The sequence below is a fragment of the Carassius auratus genome, chromosome 43, assembly GCF_003368295.1.
Source record: "Carassius auratus strain Wakin chromosome 43, ASM336829v1, whole genome shotgun sequence".
NCBI lineage: Eukaryota > Metazoa > Chordata > Actinopteri > Cypriniformes > Cyprinidae > Carassius > Carassius auratus.
Genome location: NC_039285.1, coordinates 11,364,228 through 11,386,786, shown reverse-complemented (window position 1 = coordinate 11,386,786; position 22,559 = coordinate 11,364,228). Strand labels below are relative to the sequence as shown.

At 35.1% G+C, this 22,559-nt stretch overlaps 1 protein-coding gene across 4 annotated transcripts in view; it reads right to left on the bottom strand.

Moving 5' to 3' along the window:
• Nucleotides 1-22,559, bottom strand: part of arhgap42b (Rho GTPase activating protein 42b) — a 99,096-nt gene that overhangs the window by 59,047 nt on the left and 17,490 nt on the right. For all 4 annotated transcript variants that reach the window (XM_026231044.1, XM_026231045.1, XM_026231046.1 and 1 more), the window contains exons 2-3: nt 14,277-14,372; nt 4,944-5,005 (exon numbers count right to left, since the gene is read on the bottom strand). In XM_026231044.1, the coding sequence (XP_026086829.1) occupies nt 4,944-5,005; nt 14,277-14,372 (158 nt within the window). The remainder of the gene's footprint in view (nt 1-4,943; nt 5,006-14,276; nt 14,373-22,559) is intronic.

The following is a 22,559-nucleotide window of genomic DNA, read 5'->3' as shown; positions in this document are numbered from 1 at the left end:
GTTTATTAAATTTTGCTAGATGAATTAAGGGATTTTGTGGCCCCTACTTTAATGTAAATGATGAATAAATGATTAGAGAGCATCTCAGAGGTGCAAACCTATCGCAAACTGAAAGTTTAAAATCTGAAGCGCCATTTAGCATTCTGATCTCCACAAGACGTGGATAGATAATCGTGGATAGATAATCACAATTCTTCTCTCATTGTCACGTCAACAGGTCAGAATTATTTAGAGCATTACTGCATCACAAGGTCCTGGCTTCAATCCCACTCGACTGAAGAGAACTGACGAATGTATGTATACGGCTGCCTTGGATTCAGTCTGACAGTGAAGCGCTCTCTGTTCCATGACTGATTGGGCTCAGGAGATCAAGAGCGCACTAGCAACTCTACCATGGAAAATATTTGGAAAATCTCCTTCCTCCCTTACTTATATTCATCTGTTCAAAAATGTATGACACAAGGTTTTGCTAGATGGAGCAATGAGAGCATTTGAAATCTCCTTTTCTTCCAGGTTGAGCTTTAAACACAAAAGTATACCCTAAAAAAGCACACACCTGCCATTACATCCTTTTAAAAAGAGCAGACTTACAGGCCAAAGGGATGAAACACTAAGCTATGTAAATAAACTGAGTAAAGTGGAAAGTTTCATTGACTTCCAGCTACATTCCATGTGGTTTCTCATTAACCATGGTTGGCCCTGAATTACAGGATGTCTGATTAAGCAGTGAGGAAAGTCAATCGCCGAAAACAAAGAGCAGTGATCCACACAATGCAAAGAAAAAATAATGGCTCTGTTTCAAAACCTAGCCTCGCTGTCTACCACCTACGTACAGCTGTCTTCAACATCAGCATCCTGAGTAATGCAACCTCACAAATGAGTGATTTGCAATGCTCAACACAGGCAGCAACTCACAAATAGTACTTCTACTCTATACGGTGCACACGAGACTAAACACACAATCGACTCAAAAAGAGATTGAAGTAAGTATTTGTCAAAGCTAAAAATCAATTTTATTTTTCAAATTGGATTCAACTTTTTTTATAAATACATTTTGGCATACATACAATTATAAAAATTGTTTGACCAACAGTTCTAAATATTTTCAATATAAAGAATACAAATTTATATTTTTTCCAGGGTCCAAAATAATTTCACATGCTTCTGTGAGACTGTACCTTTAAGCCTCCATTTGATCTCCATTTAAACTTATTGTTTCTAGGAGAAAGATAATAAAGACATCCCATTTGAGATATTTTCTGTCCTGTGGGCTTCCTCTTTGACTAAATCTTCTGCGTTTCTTCTTTGCAGCAAACTATGCATGAAGACTTCTAAAAAGAGATTACATGTTTAAGATGATGGAGAGGAAAATGAAATCAAATCCACTGAGGCTGCTTTTCTCAAAAGTGTTTTGTTCTCAATAAAACTAATGTGTCTACTGTGTGAGACCGCGCAAATGAGTTTATTCCAGCCATAAATCCATAAATTATGCATTTAGGAGTAGCGTAATAAAATGTATATTTAAAAGTCCTTTTTTATATAATATTCACCCTATTACTCACTGTCTGAAATGAAACAGACTTTGCTTTTTCCCCCACATATATGGAGATCAGTTAGCAGGGGTTGCAGTATACGAACGAAACTCAGAGACATCAAGGAGCAGGTCTTCTAGAAAAAACAGCAACATAGGTCACGAAAACAAACCATTAGTCATTTTATCAAACTTCCCTTATCTTCTATAACTTCAAACATTTCACAGGAAGCAAACAGTAATGCTCCCATTTGGGATCACTTACAAACACAAATACTTAAACTCTGTTTCAAAACATAGTGAGCTTCCATGCTGTCTACCAAGGCAACATCCTATCTGTTATCTAACCTCTTAAGTGACAGATTAGAATGTTGTCCAAATACAAAAGGATGTGAATTATTTTGTGAAGTGTATGGTAGAATCAACTCACAATTGATTTCAGTGGAGGTTCTTGTTAGGGCTGTCAAAATTGCTCAAAAATGACGTTTGAATATTCCCTCTAAAAAATACACGAATATTCGAACTATTCGAACATCTAGTTGCGCATTACGTCAATAACAGGCCAAAATAATACAAAGAGACATAACTACTTGTATAGATAGTCTATTTAAGTTTAAACATATATGACAACGTATTACCTACACAAAAACAAGGAAATCAACTAATGGCCAAGTCTGCAGACTTCACGCTCTCTCACCCTCACGTTCTCTGCGCATAATAGTTTAAATGAACAAACAAATTTTTGTGCAAGCAATTTTAGGTCGCGACTGTTGTCCCAAATATAGCAGGCTTCACTCAGTGATTGAAACAAATATTATTAATATTAATTGAAGTTTTACAGCATATAGAACCGACATTGAATGCTCAGAGTGAGCTGTGCTGTGGTAAACATCGACCTTTTCCTTGACATGAAACGATAAATAATCAAACCTCGGATCCATTGCTTGAGAGAACTCCCCGAAGCGTGCCCCATCCGCGATACTGATTGGTCTCATGTCCTTACAAATGAACGAAATTATTTTATCCGTTATGGCCTCTTGTCGTGTTGCCGGCAAAGAGCTTGCGGCGGGCGATGCAAAGTAACGTTAAGTGTCAAGACGTGACTGTTTAGCTGTAGTTCCACACATTATGCAATGCTCATTTGGGTGCACATTTTTGAGATGTTACGCTAGTGGTCGAATGTTATGCTAACTGTATCTTAAATAGCTTGCATACAACTTTATCTCGCGGGTCAACAATTTTACCTCATTTTCTCTGCTGTGGTTGAGTTGGGCTCTGCACTTGCTGGCATCTTCCATGAAGACGCGTCAACTTTCAGCAGTGATGCTGTGCCCTGTCCCTGAACCCTCAGGCGCACTAGCGCGCCCACTCGCAAAGCAGACAACCACGCTTCTACTACCGTGGGCCTTTTTTCCACATTTTTTTAAATTCTAATATTAATTTTCACCTTCGAAATTCGTTTTTTTTAACTATTCGAATACATATTAACATTTAGAATATTCGTTGACAGCCCTAGTTCTTGTTAGCATGATGCTAAGCTACACTGAAAAACTCTACAACACAATACCCTAGTTAGCTCTAAATAGTCAATTTTAAATTAGACTGAGCTGTTATCAGAGTTTACATTGGCACTGATAGAATGTTTATAATCCGTAAAAACTGTTTTCATCCTTCCCCCTCACATAAACATCTCTTCTCTGGTGACATGCACACCCAGGTGGGCAATATGGCTTCCCCTCCAGAAACTACTCACATGAGATTGTACTAATTAGCAAATGACAAGAAATCCAATGATCCAATCAATACTCAGTTGACAAAATCAACTCCCTATACTTTTTTTGTGTTATTGTTCAAGAAGCAGTTTCACTCTGATGTCACAATAGAGAAGAATAAGCACTTGCAACAATCTTTTGCTAAACCAAGTTATTTCAAATGGAGTCCACGTGATTGGGAATTTCACATGAGGGCAAAAGATTTCCCCACGCAGATTTTGCGACAGGTTCAAGAGGGTCATGAGGATAGATACAGTGCATTGACCCACCAAAATCTGCTTGGTTTGTGATTTCTCTGTGAGCTGTGATTTATACATCACTATACTACTGACAGCAAGCAATGAACCATTTAGAAAGATGAATGTTGGATCTACAGCACAACTTAAAAACAAAACTATAAAACTTATCATTTAAAAATGGATGGCCTGATTTTGAATTTGTCTGATGTATTATTCTTGCCATTTAGTAAAGTAGTGTAAAGGTTTAAATGAACAGCTGGTAACTGGTCGATAATCACACACATCATTAAAGCACCATTTAAGTGTGCTATTAAGCATTTTGGATTATTCTCACGTCTTTGTGGTTACGTTTTAAAAACATTTGTCTAAATAAAGCTGCATATTGCCTGAAGTGTTTGCTGTTCTCACATTTAATTTAACAGGAAGGACAATAATGACGCAATGAGAAGAAAATAAGGCCCAAGGGCTACGTGCACCAGTGACTTCGTACAAACTACTGAACCTTTGGTGTCAAACTACAGCGCAAGGGTTCATATTCCCAGAACTGTACTTCATATTACTGGAACTGTACGTGATATAAGTCGTGATGAGTGACCACACACGTCAAAAAATATTAACCATAGAGCTGTGTGGTTAATATTTGTTTTCTGGATTTCATTGACAAGTCAGTTCTGAGGTCTGAGACACACACACATCCACACATAAACCAGACACAATGTACGACCAAGTCTAGCGTGCCACTATGATCTACACTGAAGAGTGTACCTGTTTTAAAACGCTGTTTAAAAATTGCACAGCTCTTTGGATATAATGAACAACTGTATAATTAACTGTTTAATTTCCTGTGTTGGTCTCTTTTTTTTCAAACAAAATAGCATTATTTTATTTGGTAAATTAGCTGTGTAAAAGCAAGATAACACACTGTTAACTGGTCATTATCATTAAATAAACCCTGACAGGGTGATTAAACATTATTTATCTGACAGATTCATACTTGTTCAGACTTGCTGTTTTACTGATCAGAGGGGAAAGGCAGGCTTTGTTTGTTTTCTTGCTTTCTCATTATCAGCTCTGCTAATCATTTGGATTTTATGGAGCGTTAATTTGATAACAGGAAACAACAGCAGTACTTTCTTGGCATCTGCAAAAATTATGCTTTACAGTATTACCACATTTTTTACCTTTATAATCTTTAATAAATAAATAAATCCATAATGGTATTGCCATAGAACATGTCCGAAACATACAGTACACACCCAAGAAAGCAATGACATGGGGAAAACAATATGGTACTACTATGGTATTATAAATAAAAAAAATAAAATGATGTTCATAGGATACACAGCTATTCATTTTACAGATACCATAAACACATCTATAGTATGTATACTCAGTACTTACCAGCCGCCTTCTCTCCTCTTCCATGGTGCTCAGCAGCTGGGAAAACTCTTTGAAGGACTGAGCTGGAGAAGTAAAATAGAGTTATTAATCCATTTTCATTTGTTGGTAAAAGTTCTAACTTACTATAATAACTTGATTCATGTGGGTCAATAGAAATGCTGTTAAGTAAACAGTGTTAGCATTGATTTATTGCCACTGCTACTTATATAAATTATTCAGCATTTAATACAAATGCAGAATGAACAATGGACATTATTCTATGAATTTAAATCAATACAGAACAGTTAAAAAAGACATTCCTCCACTTTAGGTCACCTAAAAGGTATAGACGTGTTTAATGGTTTATCCACAACTGAGTGCTTAAAGGCTTTTAGGTGCTGCTGATTGGTTTCAGGGTTTAAAGTTTAAACTAAATTCTATGTATACACACACACACACACACACACACACACACACACACACTTTTTACCAGATTCAACTCTTAACCATTTCATATTTTAAAAAACATTTTTAATATAAAATAATAATAGTTTTATTATTTTACAAAAAAATAATAATATTTAATTGTGATTACTGATTATAATACTGGAATTAATGTAATATTATGAAAAAGAAAATAATTAAACAAGTTCAGATGTCAGATGGTGTAGTTACAGCCTCTACCAGCAGGGGCTAAAAAAACATAACCTTAACCTTAGGATTAACCACTGCATTGAAGGTACTGTAGATCAATCTCAAATAGAGTTGACCCATGAACTGGAAATTATTTTAATTCCCACAATTCCCACAGTCCTTGAGCAAAGTACTTAACCCAAAGGTTACAAGAGAGAAAGCGAGTCTACAATTAATGTAGCCTAATATGAGCTATCCTTGGAATATTTTTTTTATTTATTTTTCTAAAAATTTTAAACAGAAGCAGGTGTGAGTGTGAATAAATAACCTTGATTCCAATCTGCGCATATTATAAAATTCACCATACAGTTAAGTTTAATGTAAAAGTTAAACATATGGATGTTTGGAAATAGTCTGATGAAGTCTTCCATCTATAATTCCCTTAATTATGAATGTTATGAATGAAAATTAGGAAATATAGTGCTCAAATTATGAATTACGTTTTATGGAACTTTTATTATTAATTATTATTTTAAAAAAAATTGTACCATGCTAACCAACTAAAACTATGACCCATTCTCAATATATAATGACAAAATTACATTCTTGAGTGAAGTGATCTTGAGTTTGAATTCGAAGACTATTGTGTTAAGTGCTTCACTAAGAAATACACATCCTTTAAAATGAAACTCATCACCATCCAGCATTGGCACTATACCCTCTTTCTCTCGCTGTAGCACAGTAACAGCTTGTGATTGCTCGGAACAGCGTCTTCATGCCACTGATGGCTCCATCGCTTCAATTAAACAGACTGTGAATGAGAGACAGCTGCTGTCTCTGCCTGGATGGACTTTACCTACGTTTGAGCTTGGACACTTGGTCAAGCTCAGCTTGCCAACTCTATAAATGCAATTATCAAACCATCGGTCCAGATAGTCTGTCCACTCTCTTTGTGTCCATTTATGCATCATGGCTTTTAGCAGGCATAGACAGCTGAATGTAAGACTGCCATCTCACAGAATCCTCCAAAAACACCCACTGATGCCAGACATGCACACAACACAATCACTGTTAGGGCTGGGAAATATTATTTTTCAAACTATATCTTGATCATTTTTAGTATTTTGACAATGTTTAAAGAAAATTTATTAAATGTTGAATTCAACAATAAATAAATACATATATTTTTTTCACACTGTAAAAATAGATATATTTACCTATTTTTTACATTGAAAGATTTTAATACATAAAAATGAAACAAACTTTAGGGACATTAATGGACATATAAAAAGTTAATTAAACATGGCCATTGTTTATTTTTTTTATTTTATTTTTTTTATTGTGTACTTACCAATAGTTTTCAAAGTGATCTTACGTTTACATACAAATAAAAATAAAAATAATAATAATAAATACAATTTGGAATTTATTCATTAATTAAGAGAGTGAGAGGGATAAAGTGAGAGATGTGGAAGAAAAGAGCAGAAGCGCTGGATAAATGTCTCTATTAAACTATAAGGTACTTAAGGCAGGATATAGTGGCTTAAAGGGGTTAGAAGGTATGTATCATTCACAGGATAATAGGGAGAATGACAGGGATGAGTCATTCTGTGAAATGGGCTTTTGGCTCAGGATAGAAGAGATCTGACGTACATACATTTGAGAGGGACTGATCAGAGGGGCAGACAAGGATTCGCCCTCTCATTTAAAAACCCTTAATGCACCACCCATAAATCAAGACCGGTCGCACACAACTACGCTTCAACAAGAAATAGCTTTAAAACCCCATGAAATCACTTGAACAACATTATTTTCAGAGTGTTTTTTTATTGCAATATTTATCTTCTTTCTTTCTTTTTTTCTTTATATTAAAAAAGTTAGGCTTTAGTTACATAACAGCCATGAGTTTTTTTTTTAAATTAATTTATTTAAATTATTATTATTTATTTATTTATTTTGTATTAAGGATCATGTGGTGAAAACAGCATTCAAAGTCAAATATTCTCATAATCAAAATATCATATAATTTGATTAGGGATGCACCGATCATAATTTTTCATGGCCGATACCGATTTTTTTTTTACAAGTAAACTGGCCGATTCCGATACCGATTTTTATTTCTTTAAGCAACAAACAAGAAATAAGGAAAGTATGCATAAACAAGATGTTTATTTGGTATTTAATAGGCCAAACTGGCTTTTGGCTATTGAAAACAATAACCATAACCATCTGAAATTAACGAGAGTAACTGCACAGTAAGCAGCCTACATTCAATACAAACATAGATGGTACAGACATCAGCATTTAGCTTTTGCTTTTGAATTGGGTTGAAACTACAGAGAACTGGCCTTAAATGAAAAGATTAACTGTAACCATGTGAAATTTAAGGCAGTAACTGCATAGTTCTACAATCAACACAACACAATCAACACACACTCAATAAGATGTTTCTTAATCAGAATTCAGTATTTTGTTTTAGTTTTTAAATTTGGTTTTAAATAAAAAAAGGTCTTTACCAGTGAGACTAAATAAAAGTATGCTATATAAATACATTATTCCAAAATGTTAAAATCAAATAATGTTGGTGCGAATAAAACAAAGATGTAAAGTTTTTCATTCGTCTAATTAAAAGAAAAGAAAAAAGGGAAATGATTCACATCTTTATATTTTTTTTTACATTAAGCCAAAGAAAAATAAATAACTATTGGCTCAAGTAAAAAAAAAATATAGATGTGAATCATTACCCTATTTTTTTTAAATTGGATGAATGAAACACTTTTTTTCAGTGTGCAACAGCAGGTGAATTGTAAATCAAATTAAGTCGATGTAATTTTAAGGTAAAATAAATTAATCATCCTATACAAAACTGACGTTTACTTCTGCCTTTTCAAACATGTATGCAAGTACCACTTTACAAAAAATAAATAAATAAATAACACATTTCAGTTTTGTCACAGTTTAGTCCGTTTCATTTCTCATCCAACACATGAGAAGTTAAGCTGAACATCGATTCACTGTCTCCGCTTGTGCAGGGCGCGGACAGTTACAGTACGCTCGTGCAGGTAAGGCTCTTATTTGTGCGCAGTACATCAGCGGCTGTTTGCTTCCTGCTATCTGTGCCTCAGATGTGTAGCTCTGCACTTCCAGTGCTGAACGGCTGCCCGTGTCCTGCGCACAGATTTCAAAATTCTTCCAAACAAATGACATGATAGCGAATGAACACAGTGTATTCTGTGCACATGGGTGCACTTCCGGAAAAATCGTCCGAAAAAAGACCAAAAACCGATTCATGGCCAGTCAACCGGTGCATCCTTAAATTTGATCTTTATATGACAAGGCAAAGTTAGTACAGATTGTAAAATGTCATGTGGGTGTGACTCTCCAAAAACATAATACATAAAAAAAAAAACATTGTTGAAAATAATTATTCATGGTATAATTTTTTACTGGAGGGTTAAGCCGAATAACATTTTTATATCCAATATATTATATTAATTCTATACATTAATATTTAATATATAAATGATTTATTTGAAAATGTAAACAATAAAAAAAATATATATATATATATATATATATATATATATATATATATATATATATATATATATATATATTTAAAAAATATATTTTAAAACAATCTTAAGAAAATTATGATTCCTAGAAAATACAGTATTCATTTTTGGTTGAGTGTTATATGACATTTTTATATTCAATATATAATTTTATATTCATTCTATTAAACATGTAATAAATATACATACAATTAAATACGGTGTCCCTGTAGCTCAATTAGTAGAGCTTTGCTTTATCAAGCGAAATGTTGGTGGTTCGATTGCCCGGGAACACATGATAGGTAAAAATTGATAGCCTGAATGCACTGTAAGTCGCTTTGGATAAAAGCTTCTGCTAAATGCATTAATTTAATTTAATTTAATTTAATTTAATTTTAAATATGTTTAATATATAAATATTTGGAAATAAAAATATACACTTTTTACCTGGATTATAATATATATATATATATAATATATATATATATTTTAAACATTATTGAAAAAATATGTGTGTGAAGGATGGTTATGACATTTTTAGACTTTATTTCTACTATTTCCTCCTAGGTCAGTCTACAAATTGACGTCATTAGTGAACAGCTCCGCTATGTGAGACAATGGAAAAGTCATTGTCCAGAAGAGTCAGTCTTATACTTTTAGGACATTTAATATTTCTAGAGCTACATCAATCTTTTTGTGAGATTGATTTCAGGATAACTGGTGTGGATTGTGAATGTCACAGCAGGAAGTCATGGAATGAAATCGATAGGTCAGGTGACCCTGTCTGTACTCCCAGACAGACTGCTGATGTGACACAGACTGGCTGGAGCTTCAAAGCAGACTGCAGCTCAGCTACATCAAGATTCTGGTCCCACAGCACATGAGGGGTCCGGTCAAGTCACTCTGAAAGCTCACTTTCATCGATGACCAGATTGATTCCACAAGACAATTACATTTTCTTCAGTAAGAGTAATCGTACCCTTTTATGACTGGGACACTATGGGAACAAAACTCAGAAATACCAGACAGTTTCGAAAACTTTCCATGAAGACTGATAGATGAGAATGTTTTTCTGCTGGTCAACAGATATAGTGTTTTCAATGGTCGATGTCAACAACAGCACTAAGTAAAAGGCAAGAATTGCTGAATGATTTAATACTGATACATTTTTTAAAAGCTGTGGATTTAAGTATAAATAAAATTTGTATTGTATTTAAACACTTTTTATGCATTTTTTTTTATTTTTAAATAATCTAATAAATAAGCTTGGTGATTTTGTGGTCTTCTGATATATTAAATAATCTCACAAGTACTTGCCAACAATCTTAATAAGCTTGATATTATATAAATAGAGGTATCCTTAATAGAGATCCTTTAGAAATCATTTTAATATTATGATTCATTATCAAAGTTGGAAACAGTTCTTGTGCTTAATATTTTTTCAGAATGTGATACTTTTTTAAGATACTTTGATGAATAAAAAGTTAAAAAAAGAAGCTATGTTTTTAAAATTTAAATATTTTTCTAATAACAACATACATTACTGGTCAGTAATTTAGGGTCAGTAATTTTTTTGCTCTTTCTTTTTTTTTTATAAAATCAATACTTTTATACAGCAAGGATGTGTTAAATTGATAAAAAGTGATAGTAAAGAATATATATTATTAGAATATATATTATTATTAAAATATATATTTAGAATAAATGCAGTTCTTTTTAACCTTTTATTCATCAAATATATTAGACAGCAGAACTGTTTCCAACACTCATAATAAATCAGAATATTAGAATGATTTCTAATGATAATGTGATCGACTGGATGTAACATGTGACACTGAAGGCTGGAGTAATGATGCTGAAAATTCAGCTTTGCATCACAGGAATAAATTATTATTTTTTTAAGTATATTCAAATATAAAACAATTATTTTAAGTTGTAATAATATTTCACAATATTACTGTTTTTTCTGTATTTTTGATCAAATAAATGCAGGCTTGATGAGCAGAAGAAACTTCTTTCAAAAACATTAAAAATAGTAATGTTTCCAAACTTTTGGTCTGTACTGTATATATACCGGTATGGCCAGACTTGAATGAATACGGTAGGTCTCAACCACAATGCTGCGACTTTTTCTTTCAAATATTTTGTAGAGATTATTTTCTACCTCTCATTTGCTATGATCAAATGAAACAATTATATACAGTAATTGATGGATGGATGGATAGATGGATAGATTACAATATTTATCTGAGTATTACTGAACAGACTTTGAACAAAATGATGGATTCACGTCAAAGAGATTGTATTAATATGCAGCCACAGGTTTCATCAAAATTCACTTGTCCATGGAATGCAAACCAAAATCATTCCGCCGCATTACATGTGTAAATCAATAGCTGTAGCCCTATTTCCTACCTATCAACCTTTCTGTCCATTAAAGCTGTCCATTAGCTAAACAGCCGTAAAGATGCCTTTGTGTCGCTACCTTCCAAAACATTACCATTAAGGCCGGCTCGCCCAACATCCCTTTTAATCATACAAATACTGGGAAAAATAATTCACCCCATTCCTATTTGGCGACTAGACAGAGATACGAAAGGGCCAAAATGAACTCCATTATGATTTGCCACACCTCAACGCATTGAAATAGATTTTTTCCTCATCAGATTGCTTGGGAAAAGAAGAGGAAAAGGTAGCAGGCTTGTGCAACTGAGAGTACGGAAAGACTGGAAGCCAGCTGTTAGATGCAGATGCTCTGAGTGTCATGCCAGCACACAATGCACAGAGCAGGACAGGAAGATAATAAACAAAGTAATGAGAGAGATCGTAGAAATGAGAGAAGGATAGAAAGAGATGAATGGCTCCAAAAAGAGACAGAACAGAATGAGTGATCAACCCATCAGGGCGTATGAACTCTCAGCACATCTGCTCCGTGCCCACTGAGGGTGAGCCGTCTGCATTTTCCTTAATCTCTGACACAAATCACAATTAGTTACTCTGATCTCTTAAAGGCGTCAAGGTGGGAATTTTGACATATTTTATATTGTATACATATTGTGTATTTGACAGTTTAGGCTTACACTTGAAGCCCAAAGTATAGTTTGGTTGTCTGTGTTTCTCATTGTCTAGAAGCACATGCACAGAACGATGCCTGGGGAAGAGCATGAGTTCTGTTTTACAGCTTTATATGCTTTCTTTATAATATCAAGCACGTCCCACAGAATACTTTTTACTAGTGTAAGGCCCGAGTCCATATTTTCAAGTTCGAATCAAGTCTTTAAAGGGATAGTTCCCCCAAAAATGAAAATTACCCCATGATTTACTCGCCCTCAAGACATCCTAAGTGTATATGAGTTTCTTTCAGACGAATGCCAGCAAATTGGTTGGTTCAGCAAAGAAAAATTTGTGTTGTGCGATGAACCCTGTTGGGAAATCAAATATTATATCTGGACCCATCTCCATTCATCTCACCCATCCGAATTTGTACAAGTGTGTTCAAGTTCTTGTGAGCGCAAATGGCTGGCTGGTCAGGTTTGATGAGGCTTTGTCCAAACTGGCAAAATACAAATGAGACAGTGATAAAATAAAGATGTTAACAAGAGATGTGGTAACTATTCCTATTTCAAAGAGAGCACGGGCAGACGAGGAGTTAATGAGCCATTTGCTTGGCAGCGGAACAGTGAACCGTGTCTTCAACGGACACAACTCTGCCACATCGCAACAGGTTTAGTCTGTCTAGTGTCTTCAGAACATTTGAACACCATGTCAGTACCTCAACGACAGGACGAGGCAGTTTACTGTCGGGGATCTGTCATGTCGTGTCGTGCTGCATACAGTGTAGCATCACTGAATATAATGAGTAATATCATATCGCGCTGCGCCGCTCGCGTCCGATAGACAGGGCGTATTTAACTTTCTTATTTAGGCTACTTTCTTGTCTAACTGTATTATTTTTTTGAGATTTATTTTAATGTTTTACAGGCTGCGTATTCACTGATGGAAGTGCTTAAATAAACATGAGCTGGCTCCATGACTACAACACTGCATGTAGTTTATTTTGCGGTTTTATTTGAAAAGATACGAAAAAAGCGAGCACTGGTGCCTTTGTGCATGCGATTGAAGAGCACGCACTGCGACCACAGGACCGTTTCTGCGCTCGCTTGACTTCTGAGTTGTTCTGCGACTTGAATGAATTCACTTCTTGAAAAAGAGACAGAAGCAGCAGTTGTGAGTGGGGTGGCCAACTCTAGTCTCGCCCCTGCATTAATTGCGATAAATATTTTTAATGTATTAAACTGAAAATTATCGTCATTGTTAACGTAATAATTTTGACACCACTAATATATTTATACATAAATTATATATATTATATTTTTATATCAACACTGCTCCACCGGCAACTGTTGGTCCATTACCACCACGGTGGTAAAAATCTGTAATCTCTAGCTTCCGCTAACTTTCGTATGTGTGTTCACGAGAGAGTGGCATTCCAGAGATGATGTAGGATGTAGGCGCCGCATGATGGTAAGTATATTATGGGTAAATTTTCATTTCTGGGTGAACTATTATTTAACCAATTGAGTTTGAGTGGGAGGTGTTTGTTAATGCCTTTTATCTTAATTATATGTTTCAATCAATTTTTTCTATCTTTCATGTTACACATGATATAGATTTGTCTGCACTCAGACAATTCCAGTCCAAAATGTCTGAGTCAATCTCAAATCCTAGTTCATTCATTATTGCAGTCCAAAGTCCAAGTACCCAAACTCTATTTTTTATGACACTCATGTTACATGATTGGATGTGAAGTTTGGGATTTTAAGCAGGGTCAAACATGCACCGCTGTAATGGAAAGTTAAATAATGTAGCACAATAATCATTTTATCTTGATGCTTTCATAATCACTGGAAGCCCATATCTAAATCAATAAATTTTTTATTAATCTCACAGCCCTAGCTTCTGAAACTCCGTTAGGTATTTTTGTCTGTAAAACATTTAAGCAGGAAACTTCAGCAAATATTTGCATTTGTTCTCAATTTAATCTACCTGCCTGGACAAATAACTGAAATATTTAAGGAAACCTGTTGTGATTTGTCATGTGCATCTACAAGACTGAAGGAGTATGAGCAGTAGCAGACCTCAAATAAGCAGTTGACATCACACTTACCGATGTTTACTTCATCGTCTGTTTCTGCGTCACCAATGCACTCAAACTGGAACTCCTGTAAAGACTGGGAGAATTTCTGCACGGCTGCCGAGAGGTCTGAAACAAAGAAAAAGAGATTTAAACCATAAAACTAAAACTAAAGAGATAAAAATCGAACTAAAATCAAAGCCAGTTGAGTCAGAGGTGTATCCTCTTTTCAACACGATACTATGGGAGTCTGTATAAAAAGACAAATTCACAATCCTCACTCCCTGCTGAGAGTAAATGAGTTCTCATATGGAGTGCTAAATGTACATCTCAGTCATCAAGAGTGGGTGGAAGAGACTTGAGCAGGAAATGCTAAGCAACTCAATCAAAAAACGGTAATGAGACTGCAGAGAAAAGCCATTTCATCATGCCTTAAAAGAGGTGATAGACCCGACTGCTCCTCCAAATACCAAAAAAAGCATTCAAAAGCTTTCTGACTTTCGACTCTGAAAAGGTTTTCTCATTACTTTTTCCTTAATCTTCTATTTGGAAAAACACAGGATTGGAAAATTACTCTTTCAATCTTAAGAACACAGGATTTGTCAAAAGTGCAATACGTACACATTCACAACGTGGCAGGGAGGAATTCTAACTTTGCACTTTTGACTGCTGGCTTGGTAAATTCTTCACTGACCATCTATCAAGAAAGGCCACAGGGAAGCATTGTAATGCTCATTTGATAGACTAGCACTAATATGCAGACTGACACAAATCTGCCACAAAGAAAGGCTTGTAATTCCAGAAAGATCAAAAGTTAATTCCATGCAAATGCTTCACTTTTAAGTTCAATGTAAGTCTAATTTGGGGCATTATGGCTCGCTTTGGTCAAATCTAGTAATAGCATTGACACTGAACACTGCAAAATAGCAGTGAGGACTGAGAAGAGAGCTTCAGGTCATATTAAATTTACACTTAATGACTTTAATTTTCTTCTATTTCAGCTTTGTGTGCATCATACAATTTCTGCCCACTTTTTGGTCAGACACGGTCAAGAACAGAGATAAATAACATTTCTGTAACTTCTGGCTCTTTGAATCTCACGTGTCAAACATACATTCAGAATGCAGAGTTCAGGGAGGATATAGAGAACACTGCAATCTCACTTATAGTAAACAGTGGAACATTCCACTTACAGGGTTCAGTTCTAATGGCTACAGATTTTATGTGGATAAATTAGCCATGATTCCTAACTGAAGAAAACATTGCAGCAAAGGGCAACAGGATGTGATGTGATTTTTCCCACATCCCATAAAAACAACACAGCACATCATATATTTGTAGCTGTTTTCCGCTAAGGTCACAATTTTAGTCAGAGTTTCTTGCAAACAAAACAGTCACAGAATAACAGGGTTCATACACATTTTTACCAATAAATTCGGATGAATTCATGACTTTTGAGACAGTAATTCATGACCTAATGTTCCATTATTTTACAAGTATACATGTAAAATAAGAATAAAAATCTGTTCAAATTTATCATAGCAAATGTTTTCTAAGATTAATGACCATTAATGATTATTTGCTTTCTATTTGTTTTAATAATAAACTGTAAAGCTGTGACCATGTCAGACCTTAATCCACGCAGAGGACATATCACATCACTGAATATTATTAGTTATTTATCCAATATTATCAACTAAACTCAGGACCTGAATTTCATTTAGGAAACAGTTCAGGTCTAACAGTAGTATTCAGGTATTCTTTTGTTGCTTGATTAACATTAATGACAGACAACAAAGCTTTATTAGGCCAATGTCCCTTTAACACAGACTGTATGGATCTAATAAACTGATACACTCACATAAAGGCACAATAATGTATGCAAGTTTTTCATCATTAGGGGTCATTTAAAAAAAAAAAATAACAGAGGTGAAGCTTGAAGACGCTATGAAAGAGAGTGGAATGATGTGAGATGTCATTTTCAACATTCAGAGATGTCCGAATCATCTTCACAAATTAACTAATTTTTAGGACCTGTATCTTCCAAAGTTATTCAAACCACAAATAAATTATACAGAGAAAGCGTGCAAGTATATTTACATTGTCAAGGAACAGTATGACTGACTAAAGTCTAAACTGTCAAAAAACTCATAATCAGTAAAGTTGTCTATACACCGTATGATGAATGAATCTCCTACATACTGTACATCATATCTATATACAACATACATGACACTTATAATAATTAGAATGTTATTTTGTAGGTGTGGATGCTAATATGCCTTTAAATGCAAAATCAATCCTTAAATTGAAATGAATTTGAGTTGTGGTTGCAAACTGGACGTATACGGTAATTGCAATTTGATTATGATATATGAGGAAGTAAAAAAAATAATGAAGAAGAAAAGCTAAGTTTGTCAAAAAAAAAAATGCTTTGAAATGTGTTGATGGATGTTTCAAAATATGACACATTATAGAGATTTGCATTGAGTTTCACTTATTAAATTATAAAATAAATTAACATTTCCAGAAGGCGCTAGTTGTGTTATTTATTTTTATTTTTCCTGTCATTCCAATTCAACTCCCTGTGGGTTTAAAAATCCTGCCATCATTTACACACCCTCAATTTGTTCCAAACCTGTACGAGTTTCTTCTGCTGAACATAAAAGTATATATTCTGAACAACGTGGGTAACCAAACAGTTGCTGATCCACACTGACTTCCATAATATGAAAATAATAAATAAAGTGGTGACCAATTTTGTCTAAGCATGACATCAATGCACTAAAACCCCTCATAACACCTTAGCAAATGCAGAGCAACACTCTGGAAACCACAGACAACACACTAATAACCAGTTTCCATTTGCAAACATCTTGCTAATAAAAGATATATATTAAATCTAGTCATAGATTCTAACTGAGATACACACATGAATTTAATCCAGTATCAGGTTTTATTGGAGGCCTTATGCATCACCCAAGCACTGAGAGTGCATAACAAGGTTATCCACCGATGAGTTGAATGAGCATGTCATCTCATGCCATGCAGCAGCTCTGAGACTCCAGGGTGCTGGTCAATAATCTGTTTGAGATGTAAGTGTCTGCTCAGTCAAGCTGAATGAGCCCCATCAATAATGCAGCTCCCTTCACCTTTCGTACCGACAGACAGCATCACCACTGCAGTGCTGATCCATAACTACACTACTTTCCTAAAACCTTCAGTGAGAGCTAATAGGGCTCACTTTTCCCATGATCAAACACTGAATAAAATGCAAGTGGGTTTCATGAGGGGAGGAGGAGGGAGGAGGACACCTGCTGCTGCCCAATCGGTTTTCAGATTCTGAGCACAAAGCCGTGGAAACACCTATAAAATCACACCTCTGCCACCAGGGTCTCCATAGTGGCATTCTGCTCCCCTTCCCTTCCTGTATCACCTCAGCTCTCCAAACTGTCTCTTTATCTCTATGGGTAATGGCTTGTAGATCTGCTGTCCGTCTCCACAGAGCTGTCACATTGAGCTGTAAATGGGAGTTCTTGGCTCTGTTTCAAACCTTTGCAAGTTGCCTTGTAAGCCAGCATCCTCCTCCAAATTGAACATCGTAAGAGACTAAAATATATGGAAACAAATTTGTCAATAGTCATTCATGTGTAGAGGTTGACCCATAATAGCTTTTACTGATATTTTCTCAGATACTTAAGAATTTTTTTTTTGGGGGGGGGCTTTTATACACTGATAAATGGGAAAAAAAAATACAATTTATTCAACAAAACAGCCATTTATACTTGAAGCACCAGCAAGCAATGCTGCCTTAGATTGGACTCAAACTGTTCTGAGGTGCATGACACTTTTCAACAGACTTTGTGTCAAAAGCACACCAATGATGTCTAAAGATGCTCCCTAGGTAGGCATCTCAATAGGTTTTGGAACACAGCTCTTGATTCAGACATCTGGTGTAATGAACACACTGCCAAGAGTAACACTAGCTGTTTTCACTACTGCATGATGGGACATGCACCAGTAAGAATGAGTGTGAGTTTTTAAGTAATTGCATAAGTTCACACCGGGTTTTAATGATAAATCAATAAGAATAAGATGGAATAATGGCTTCAAGAAGGATGACAGAGCTATGTGAGCTGTCACAAAGCATTACACACTCAAACTGACTCACAAAAGCTGCAAGTGAACATATAACCAGCTGGAACCACTCCCTATAACACACATAAGTCTGCTAAGAGATGATACATGTCATTACCTCCCGAGTTTCAGGGGTAGAAAAAAAAAAAAACATTCCCTTACAAGACAATCAAGGCTTAAATGGAAAAACTAGATACCAGAAGAAGAGCATGTTCATAGGACATTACTTAAAAGGTCACATACATCCACATTGCTGCCTCTTCATTTTCTCTCCCTCATTCTTTCATTCTCGTTTAACTTTAAAGAAATAGTTAACTCAAAACTGAAAATTCATTCGTTTACTTGCCCACGTCATTTGAAACTCATTTGGTATTTTTTCCTTTTTATGGAACATTGAGAATTTTTGCTAAATCTTCACATTGCTTGTTTCATATAACACTCTTAGACTACTCTTTCCTAAAAAACAAAAACCAAACAAACAAACAAAACAAAACTCAACATGTTAAGAGAGTTTGGTGGTGGGCATTAACTATGTTTCAAGAAAAGCTTTACAATTAATAATATGCATAATTTGTAAATATGTATAACTAATAAAGTTAACTAATAATATATACATACATACATACACACAAACCCGATTCCAAAAAAGTTGGGACACTGTACAAATTGTGAGTAAAAAAGGAATGGAATCATTAAAAATCTCATAAACGTATAATTTATTAACAATATAATATAGATAACATATCAAATGATGAAAGTGAGACATTTTGAAATGTCATGCCAAATATTGGCTCATTTTGGATTTCATGAGCGCTACACATTTAAAAAAAAGTTGGGACAGGTAGCAATAAGAGGCTGGAAAAATGATATGTACATATAAGGAACAGCTGGAAGAACAATTTGAAACTTATTAGGTCAATTGGCGAGTGGCAGTGTCTCTCAGAAGTCAAGATGGGCAGAGGATCACCAATTCCCCCAATGCTGTGGTGAAAAATTGTGGAGCAATATCAGAAAGGAGTTACTCAGAGAAAAATTGCAAAGAGTTTGAAGTTATCATCATCTACAGTGTATAATATCATCCAGAGATTCAGAGAATCTGGAACAGTCTCTGTGTGTGAGGGTCAAGGTCGGAAAACCATACTGGATGCCCGTGATCTTCGGGCCCTTAAACGTCACTGCATCACATTCAGGAATGCTGCTCTAATGGAAATAACAACAAGGGCTCAGGAATACTTCCAGAAAACATTGTCGGTGAATACAATCAACCGTGCCATTTGCCGTTGCTGGCTAAAACTCTGTAGGTCAAAAAAAGAAGCCATATTTAAACATGATTCAGAAGCGCAGGCGTTTTCTCTGGGCCAAGGCTCATTTAAAATGGACTGTGGCAAAGTGGAAAAAATTTTTGAATCAAAATTGAAGTTATTTTTGGAAAACTAGGATGCATGTCATCCGGACTAAAGAGGACAAGGACAACCCAAGTTGTTATCAGCGCTCAGTTCAGAAGCCTGCATCTCTGATGGTATGGGGTTGCATGAGTGTGTGTGGCATGGGCAGCTTACACATCTGGAAAGGCACCATCAATGCTGAAAGGTATATCCAAGTTCTATAACAACATATGCTCCCATCCAGACATCGCCTCTTTCAGGAAAGTCCTTGCATTTTTCAACATGACAATGCCAGACCACATACTGCATCAGTTACAACATCATAGCTGTGTAGAAGAAGGATCAGGGTACTGAAATAGCCAGCCTGCAGTCCAGATCTTTCATCCATAGAAAACATTTGGTGCATCATAAATAGAAGGATGCGACAAAGAAGACCTAAGGCAATTGAGCAACTAGAAGCCTGTATTAGACAAGAATGGGACAACATTCATATTCCTAAACTTGAGCAACTTGTCTCCTCAGTCCCCAGACGCTTGCAGACTGTTATAAAAAGAAGAGGGGATGCCACAGAGCGGTAAACATTGCCTTGCCTCAACTTTTTTGAGATGTGTCGATGCCATGAAATTTAAAATCAACTTATTTTTCCCCTAACATAATACATTTTCTCAGTTTAAACATTTGATATGTTATCTATGTTGTATTCTATGTTGTATAATTGTATAATTTTTTGTGTTTGAACATGATTGGTTTTGTAAAAAAAAAAAAAAAACTTTCTTATTGTAGTTTTCATTGTTATTTATTCGTTATAGTTTAAACAATTCAAGTCATTTACTTAAAGTTTCGCTAAACAAAGTGAAAAAGCCTTGGCAAGTACCATTTTATTTGTTAATGTTTATTTTATTTCAAATAAAGATAAAAAAAAAATGTATGTCACTCTATGGAAAGAGTTGTATAAAAATTAGTTTGTATTCTACAAAAAAAAAAAAAAAAGTCTAAAAGTTGCTCTTGGAATGATATGAGGGTGAGTAAATAATGACATAATTTCCTATTTTTGTGTGAACTATCCTTTTAAACACGATTCAACATGCATGTCGGCACTTAGCAACATTCCTGTTGATATTAACAAGCGTGTTGCATCTGGCGTATAATTTTGCAGAGAGTGTAATTACAGGGCATGCTGCGGAACCAGGCAGAGGCAGTGTGCACATATGACGGGCTTCCAGCCTGCTTTTATCGCAGGTTTCATCTGATGTCACACTTCCACACAGACTGCCGTGGAAGAGTGCCTCCATAGCTCACTGTCTGTTAGAGAAAGGACATTTCCTCTGGTCCTGCTACCACAGCAAGCCTTACGAGACAGTGAGGGAGCTTGTGTTTAATTGTGTGTTGCAGTTAGTGGGTGGCTGTGTATGCAATATATACACACACATATATATATTTATTTATTTATTTCTCAGTGGGTGCGTGTAGAGAAATGGCATTTCAGTTCTGTCTTCACACTCCAAAATATTCCATGGGTTGGAATAGAGTCAATAATGAGGCAAATCACACCTTTTGTAGTGATAATATGATTTCACACACAAGTCTCTAAAAAACAACCTGAATTGGAGAGTATCTGCTGTAAAACACTTAAAGCATGCTGTGTGTTCAGTGACTTCTACTGGATGATACTAAATTTAAACATCAGTAATGGATTAAAGGCAGCTTTGAAGTCAACATAAAATGACAATCAAACACCATTTAACTTTCCTAATTCAGGGTTTGAACGTTTTTACTCAGCAACCAATTTGTTTAGAGCCCCAGATATACAGAAAAAAATAAAAATAAAATACAGAAATCACCACAAATGAATAATTAATTACTATGCTTTATCAATTTGTTAGCCATGATTTCCTAATTCAGTCTCTCGTTTTAAGTAAATTGTGACCATGTCCTAATTTGTTACCACAATTTATTAATCCATTCTCTTGTTTAATTTAAAGCAGTACAACTTTAAACTAAAGTAGTATGAATAGTGCAATGTGGCCATGATTTAACTAAAACAAGGGAGCAAATTAAAACGTTTCGGGAAGATACTGATCTTATATTAATATCAAGTCACAGCTTGAATTTAAATAAATAGTTCAGCCATGAAACCCTTTAGCATCCGGATAGGTTTATTCAATTGTAACATCTCCAACCAGTCAGCTTCACACATTCATTAATATTTTCTCTATATAACCTCGTCTTCTGCAAACCTGTGCATAGTAACCGCGTACTATGAGAGCCCTCTCTTTAGCCCACCACCTCCCCAGCACCACCTGTCTAGATTTGCTTGGGGGATCTACCTTTCTCTCTTCTTGCAGCAGCATGTCTTTATATGTTCTTTTGTAGAAGTGAGTCATACTTGCTCTGCAGTAGCAGCGTATCAGATCTAGTCCGCCAATACCAAACCTATGCACATCTCCATTTACTTTACTAAAATGTCTTTCAAACTATTTCCGAGAGTTGTCATGACTGAAAAATATTTATTATTAAATCAGATTTTTAGGCTTTCAGCTTTATGACAGTCAATCATTCGGATAGCATAAAAAATAATGACACAATTCTCAGTGACTTCTCTTATAAAACAGGATTTATAATATAGTTCACTCAAATGTAGGCTATCAGCTGTTTCCTAACAAAAGTCAATGTACTGAAATCAGGATACTGAAGACTCTTCTCCACTGACATTCATTGAAAAAAACAAACCCATTCTAACTCAATACTGTAATGATAATCAAAGTCATGCCCCAAATATCATGCCATGATGACA